Raw genomic sequence first — 8,413 nt, forward strand, 5'->3', positions numbered from 1 at the left:
TGCCACGTACAGTCCACGCTTCCTAACGCCTGTGGTGGGGGCATGAGGTGACGGGATGTTTTTAAATAATGCGAGGACTGCATGAGTGACGGGAGGATGAAGCGATATCGGTGCGCAGACAGTGTGTTAAAGAGACTTGTAAAACAGTGACACTGGATGTCTTGATGTGCCGCAGTGCATTCATGATGGACCTTAAATGATGGTGGACACTATTGTTGTGATTTGAGATTATTTAACAACTTTCTCTTGCTTAAATACATTTGCACACGTTTTAATTTTTTTGCACAAGTGCCTGTTGACTAGGTTGTGTTTTAGACATCCTTTTTTTTTTTTTAAGATTCACTTTTCCCCTTAATAAAAAAAGTAGAAACGTCCGCTCTAATTTTTTAAGTTTTTTTCTCTCTCTCTCTTTTGTAATCACGAAATATTTTTTATTCTAAAGTTACTTCGCAGGTAAAGAAAAAAAAGTGTACGTTTTTAGTGCAATATATGATGAGCCCAATCAGATGATGACGGCTGATAGTGTTTTTATGTTAAGTTTATTATGGACAAATTTGAGGGGATTCTATGTAAATTAAGTGACACTTGATTTGACCCCTCGTTTTCTTTATGTACAATCACACTGCGTACGTCTGTCTGTCTGTCTGTGTCTGTGTCTGTCTGTCTGTCTTCCTCCTTTAATTCCATGTGTGTGTGTGTGGGGTCGGTGGGACTGCCTCAGATTACCTCAGTGCTGCACTTTTGACTCCGTCAGCACAAGATGCAAATTAGGTCTGTGTTATTTTTTTTTGGATGATATATGATCACGTTTATTTGGGTTTATTTTTTCTTCGTCACTTGTTGCCTCTGAGCCTCGTTTTGATGTTTACAGTGTTGCCGGACACCTCTACACTGTTTGAACTTCTCCAGCGTTTTTCCGACCTAAAATCACTTCAATGTCTTTGTTTCTCTTGTGTATATTGTGTATACTATATTGACGGGCAGTGTTGTAATAAACAAAATCTCTTCTTTGCATGTGCTGCCACCATTTTTTCTAAGAAACACTATTATATTAGGGCTGCAAATTGCTCCGAGTAGTGATTTTTATTCTGCCGGGTAATTATTGCTCCAGAAATTGTCAAATCTAGTAGTTTTTTGTGCAAAATGAAACATTTGGATGACTGTATTTCTAAAATGGATGGAAATTAGCAGATGGAATGCAGATTCTGAGTAATTGTTAAATATATAACTATAATTACATCTTAACATATTTATATAGGATTACATGTGCCACTTTTATAATATCCTTATGAAACAACACATGAAAGCAATTCTAATTTTGAAGAACCTATAACTACACTCCCTTATGTAAATGAATGTTAATACATTTTACACCATATACAAAGGCCTGATTCAAAGTTCAGATGTTTTAATATACGATATATGGATTGGAACATGGTATTGAGCTCAATTGTTCATACATTTGACATTAAAATACACAGTATTCATTATATTGTAGGTGTTTTACTTGCACTTTAAGTATTTTAATAAGGTTAATTGGGGACTATGGAGTGTGAACGCACCAGTGTGCTCGTGAGACTTTGAGTGCGTCCTGCGTGGGCGGGGTCAAGTCACCTCATTCGACGTCAGGAGGAGTAAATCATAGGGTAAACCGTCTCCTCCAAACGAAACACGAAACCCGGTTGCGGGGGTTTCCACTTGCATCAACCCGGACATTTGAACCCAGCTCAACAAACGCTGCTAAGAATCCAGCGACTTCTAGTGAAACCGGATACGACGACACGGCAGCAGACATCGGGAAAGACACTTCCGCTGAGTGAGGAGGAGTCCGCCCGCCCCGGCCAGAAGAAGGCGAATCATTTCAGGCGACACTGATTCCAAAGCGTCCTCATGTAGCAGCTAAGTGTCCTGGTATGTGAACGCTTTGTTTTAATGTACATATATGTGTTATTTTGTCCCGTTTGACGACGTATTTACGCCTTATTCGACGCAGTGTTCCGCTCGCGCGAGACAGCGGCGCGTCGTCAGGTACAAATCGAACAAACCTTTCCACAACAGGTTAGCACTGTTGTGTTTTTAGCATCCAGGTGATAACTCTGTACGAAACTTAAAGAAGTTCTTCTAAGCCACAGTGTCTTCAACAAATATGGTATTATGAGTAAATACAGGAAGTATAACCAAAGTTAACAATACAGAAATAGTGCCACTTTATTAGGTACACGTGCCTAATTGCTTGTTACCATACAATATCTACTTGTTTGGTTACCGTGGCAACAATTGGATGCTTTTGAACATGTTGACCTGTTTTGCTGAAGTGTGTGTGTGTGTGTATGCGTGTGCGTGTGCGTGTGTGTGTGTTTCCTTGGCACATATTGTAGGCCCTTTAGTACCCAATGTGCATTGTTTAAATGCCTGTATGACCTACAGGTTTGGTGCACATCAAAATAGATTGTTGGACATGAATGTGTGAATTCACTGTACTTTAATGACCTCCATCTTCACCAGATCGCTATCTAATGATGGACTTGTGGGTTGTGGTGGAGGAGAGGCAAGGCAAATGTAATCCTGCAGCACATCTCAACAAGTTCTACAGAAAATATAACCCAAATGAGATTTTGCTAGCCAATTATCAATCAATAACGGGGAAAAAGGGCATTTCGAATTGGTTTAAAACACAGTTAATGTAGTTTGTTCCAGATTTGTGGAGCATAGAAACTGAACGTTGCTTCTCCATGTTTAATTTCCCCACAGATTTATTCGGGCAGGTTGTACAGGTGTGTTTTTGGAAGTGCCAAAGTATGTTTTGGACGCACATTTTAACATTTAATCCATACAGTGCCACACTCGTGGACCACTTCTCTGCTGTAGCAGTCACAGGTTTAGGTTAGAGACGTGCCAAACAAACACTGCACCTCATCTGTTTCATGACTAATTGGGTAATTCATGTCTAATGAATATATTCACAGCTGCTAATCACAGTGAGGCCTCCCTCAACAGCAGCCACCTGCGTTACAGTATATTTACATACGATATGCATTTTTTTTCCCTTCTTCTGCAAAGCTTCTTGATTCATTCCCTGCAGCATTTCCCACTCAAAATCACACACAGAAAGTCTGTGTAGTGTAACAATAGCAGATAAAACTGCTGAGGACTTCATTCATGCCATGAATCCCCCTGCAGCAGATGTGTTGTTGAGTGCTACCACACAGTCATTAATCAGCGCAGGGGCCCTATCCGTCTTCTCTGTAGGCCCTTCAAGACTTTACCAATTACACACTGCTGCTCTTTATTCTCTCTACGCCATATTGGCTTGATCAGTATCCAAGTAATCGCAATAACACGCGATGTCATGCTTTGGAACCCTTTGGTAATCAGTCTCATTCAGACCTCCTCCACAAAATCACATCCTCAGCAGAGAGATTTAATTTAGCGGAAGGATTACTACTGTAGCGGCGTTTTTTTTGTGATGGAGGAGATTCTGAAGACTGTTATAAATGCTGATATCCAGCAGTTCTTGGGGAAAAGCTGCAGCGCTGAGAGCCTTGTTTGGCTGTTAATCATCACAGCGTGACAGATGTGTGACAGATGTGAGGGAGCAGTTGAATAGGTAGGATTATACGAGCGGGCGCTGCAGTTTTGGAAATCGGGCCCTGGAAAATCAGTCCCGAAATTCTACACACCATTGTTACCAATTTAGAATATAAAGTGGGACAAGACCACGTGTCTAATATAATTTTTCTCACGTTTAACACAGCTCTGTTGATAATTAAAGTACAAACTAACTTGTTGTCTTAGGCTGCCGAGCTGTTGGTCATGAAGAAACGAGCCAAGAGGCGGCAGGAGGAGGACGAGGCCCTGTGCTGCTGTGAGTATGTAAACAGCCACGGCGAGCGCAGCCATGTAGCAGCCTGCTGCTGCGACTGTGAGGACCTGGATGATGCTTTTGACAGGTGAGACATATTGTGTACAAAACTGTGAGGCTGCTGACTGACTGATTATTTTTGAGTTATGGTTTTGTGTGTGTGTCTGTGTGTGTGTGTCACGTTTTTCTCCATTTATCTGCAAACTGTCAGAAAACAATGGAAAATGGTCAGCTCAGGCAAAATGTCTCTGTCAAGACAAACTGTAATTGAGTTGTATTCGTCTTTTTAGTTGTCAGTCGTAAGAAAAGATGGATGATGTATCCACAGTTCATGGGACACAGCTATGTACCAGATTCAAGTGCTGTCTTGTGCCTAGAAAAGTAGAGCTTACCTTTTTGCAGTTGGACACTGCAGGTCGTCACTCACCAGGAAGTGGTCAAGATGCTTTGACTGAGTTGTCATGTCATTGATTTTTATATACCAATCATAAACCGTGTCTCATTTAGGGTTGAATCCTCGATCTTGGCGATGTTGCAACCTGGCAACTATTCACACTTTTAATCACTTGTGCTGGCATTTATTGTCTATTTTTATCTAAATTAAAACACAATTTACTAAATTTATATCACATTCTATTGAAGAATACATGAAATGTCTGAATGATTTACTGACATAAATCCAATGTGAACCAGGCTAATTTCCCCATAGACTTCCATTCAAACTGAGCTATTTTTTGCAATTAGTGATGTCGCCCCCTGGTGGCTTTTCAAGATATTGTTATTTCCAGCAAAGTGGAAGATTATGTCCACTTTTTAAGGCCTTTTTCAGAAGTTTTCACACTCTCCGACCTCCAAATGCACTCGGACGAAGGATGCAGACCCTGAACTGAGACACTTTCACAAGGTTCAAAAAGTTATAGATAACTAGAAAAGCACTCCGAGAGCACAAACCTCCGCCAGGGCAGCTCAGCCCCCCACAAAATAGCAATAAAAAGAGTGATAGCGTCTACGGATCAGGCCCAAAATGTAATCACTTGTTCCTGGTCCCATTGTGGACATTTCCAGAAAATTTCATCCAAATCTGTCTGTGATTTTCCGAGTTATGTTGCTGAAAGACAAACGGACAGACAAAATATATACCTCCTGGTGGAGGTCAATAATGACACTGGACAGGATATATATTAATTCTTTAAAACATCCATCCATTATCTACCGCTTTATCCTCCACCGGAGGGTCGTGGGGGGTGCTGTGCCTTTCTCAGGAGACCTAGGGCAATAGGGGGGTACACCCTGGACAGTTCGTAAAACAACCATATAAAACAAAAATATAACATTTTTAGGTTTCTGAAGAAGGAGCAGCAGAAACCAGAGTCTCTATCGAAGGTGGCAGAGGTCGTCACAGACAGGATCCGTGTGCCGTGGCTGTGGGGCGGAGCCCGGAAACTGGACCTGTCCGTCGTCCCTCCTCTTATTCTCCTTCCAGTCATGCTGCGTCTCGCTGCTCTCCACTTCCTGCTGGGCATCGTGAGCCTGGCTGCTCTGCCCGTCTTGGTGCTGTGGTACTACTACTTCACCCACCGCAAGAAGGGGCGGACGCTCTTCTTCCTCAGCCTGGCTCTCTTCTCCCTGGCCTACATGTACTACGTGTTCCTCACTGTGGTGTTTCCCCGCGGCGACATTGGTCCCGTCCAGCTGTCGGGGGTCACTGTAGGCTTCATCCTCACCCTAGTAGCTCTCGTCCACTGTAAGAGAGGACCTGGCGTTGTGCTGCCGAACCAAGAGTCCGTCCACAGCACAGTGACGTACTACAGCCCTCTGGCAGACAGGGACCCTGCCTTCAATGAGGGGAGACACGATGTGACGATGACGGTAAAGAACCGGGCTGAGCAGTCAGGAATGGAGCTGAAGGAGAGGGAGAGTCAGAACTGGTGTTCCCTGTGCAGGGTGGTGCGACCCCCGAGGGCGGGACATTGTCGGATCTGTGGTGTCTGCGTGCTGCGCCTCGACCACCACTGTGTCTGGTGGGTTCCATTTTTTGTTTTAAATACCTGTGTGTCTTTGGTGTTTCCTTCATTCTTTCCTCACACCTCAAACACTACAGTTTTCTTTCACATTCACACAAATCCACTCCAATACATGTGAAAAAGTGCAATCATTCCTTATAATTGTTATATAAATGCACAATTTCACAATATATCATTGCTTTCTATATCCTGCTTAAGTCAAACATTATGTTTTGCTTTAGGACGAATCAATAACTAAATCAATCTCCAACTATTTTGAGAAAAACACTGGCATTTTACAGCTTCTTAAAAGTCAATTTTTTCCTTCTTCACTAAAGAACCTGGACAAAATAATTATCTTTGAATTTTCTGGCTGCCATCCCCTCCCACTTTCCACTATTCATGTGCTCCTGCATGTAAAGCATATCCCTGTGGTCTCAGTACAATGTTCTGTCTTGTATCATTGCTGGTGTGCAGGATAAACAGCTGCGTGGGTCAGGCCAACCATCGCAGCTTCCTGCTCACGCTCGTCTTCTTCCTCTCGACGTCTCTGTACGGGATCGGCCTGGTGCTGCGCAGCGTTTGTCCCGCGCAACACCTGCTTACCGCTCTGCTGTATTGCCCCGGGGTCTACGACCAGTACAGGTATTTGGAAACTAATCTAATCGAGTTTATTCATAAATTGTCAGTATTTGAGAAAAGTTGGCGTAGAGGCATCTCTTTCAAATGTACACTACTGTTCACAAGTTTGGGCTCACTTAGAAATATCCTTATTTTTGAAGGAAAAGCACACTTTTTTCAATGAATATAACATTAAATGAATCAGAAATACACTCTATACATTGTTAATGTGGTAAAGGCCTATTCTAGCTGCAAACATCTGGTTTTTAATGGAAAATGTACATAGGTGTATAGAGGCCCATTTCCAGTGTTCTAATGGTACGTTGTGTTTGCTAATCGCGTAAGAAGACTGTTGGATGATTAGAAAACCCTTGTGCAATGATGCTGAAAACAGTTTTGCTGCTTCTTTATTTAGATAAAAATCATTATTTTTCTAATCTTGTCAATGTCTTGACTATATTTTCTATTAATTTTGCAACTCTTTTCATGAATAGAAGTGTGACTTTTAATGGAAAACACCCAAAAATTGGATTGGTGACTCCAAACTATTGGACGGTAGTGTATTTCAAAATAAAAGCAGTCTTGAAAAAGTGAAATTAAATTCCTAGGGTTTTAATTTAGTCCGTTCTTCCAATGAATGGATGAGTAAGTTAGTTCATTATAGTGGTATTTTAAAAACCTACAAGCCTTGTGATGAGAAATGGTATGCAATTTTTCCACAAAAAAAAAAAGAAACTTGCTTTAAAAGTGAATGTCAATACTGATCTCAAGGCACCTCCTTTCATTGTTCAGTCTCTTGTAAGGATTATTTCTAATGAAAGGTTCAAAAGAATACATTTCTCCAAAGCCACTCTGTGCAAGTTTTTATTTTTTTATTTTTATTTTTTTAAACTGCACAAAGACCAACTCAATAATTGGCTATGCGAAGCTCCGGGACTAAAACTACGTTCAAAGGTTTGTCTGCACTTCAGATGGATCCCATGGAAACAGGAAAGTGCAGATTACTCTTTTGGCAGCAATCAAGGGCGAAATAACCTTCTCTTAAAGCTCATAGAAATCATTCTTTTTTTTTACCTGAGGCACGGTGTGGCTTTTTGACAACTTTCCAGACGCTGTAAAAACACAAACACAATTTTCCAGACACTATTTAAAAATCAATCTTTACAGAGGCTGTCTGGAGTGAACCCCATCAAGCGAAGTGGATTGGACAGAGAGAGACTTGTTTGTGCTCAGTGGACATAAAGTAGTTGCTGAATCTCAATAAACGGACAATGTCCACTTGAACTGTTCAACTGTTTTTAATCATTCGTACCAGACAAGGAATAAATTACTTCTTTGTAGTTCAAATCAAGCATCCCCCTGCACCCGGCCAGTGATTTATATAAAGAGTAATAACCTTGCTACATTTTGTCAGTGTTGTGATTCATTGTTATGTTGCTGCAGGTTTTTTCTTTTTTAACCATTATTTCTCCTTGTCTGCCTCCCAGCTCTGCACTTTGCTTCACCTGTGCCTGGTACTGCAGCGTGGTGACCGCGGGTGTGCTTCACCTGCTGCTGGTGCAGGTCGTCAACGTCAGCCGCAACGTGACGGAGCGCGAGGCGCGCGCCGCCCTGCGAGAGAAGAGCACTCGCAGGGCCCTGTGGGGACTCGGCGTGGACGCGGGCGGCGTCTACTCGCGAGCTTTCTGCGGCAACTGGGCTGAGTTCATGACCATGGGGGACAGAGTGAACTCTGCCTCTCCTCTCCAAACAGACCTGGTGTAAGAGAACGTATAATCGGAGAATGGCTGCTGCTGCTGCTGTGCTCCTGTCCACTGGATGGCAGCATGGGCCCTTTTAACCTTGACTTTGCTGGTCACTTTTCACACTGTGTCTGCAGATACTGATGTGCCACTGGAGTACATAGCGATAATAACCACAATATGAT

General features: G+C 42.4%; 1 protein-coding gene across 1 annotated transcript; it reads left to right on the forward strand.

The window, feature by feature from the left end:
• Positions 1–3,813: 3,813 nt before the first annotated feature.
• Positions 3,814–8,250, forward strand: zdhhc23b (zDHHC palmitoyltransferase 23b; the record flags this gene model as incomplete). The annotated part of the gene is made up of 4 exons (XM_083901496.1): positions 3,814–3,950; positions 5,203–5,883; positions 6,343–6,510; positions 7,974–8,250. 4 exons carry the CDS (start codon positions 3,814–3,816, stop codon positions 8,248–8,250), a joined length of 1,263 nt encoding a protein of 420 aa, XP_083757622.1.
• Positions 8,251–8,413: the final 163 nt, after the last annotated feature.

This window comes from Microchirus variegatus, assembly GCF_963457635.1.
Source record: "Microchirus variegatus genome assembly, chromosome: 15".
Lineage (NCBI taxonomy): Eukaryota > Metazoa > Chordata > Actinopteri > Pleuronectiformes > Soleidae > Microchirus > Microchirus variegatus.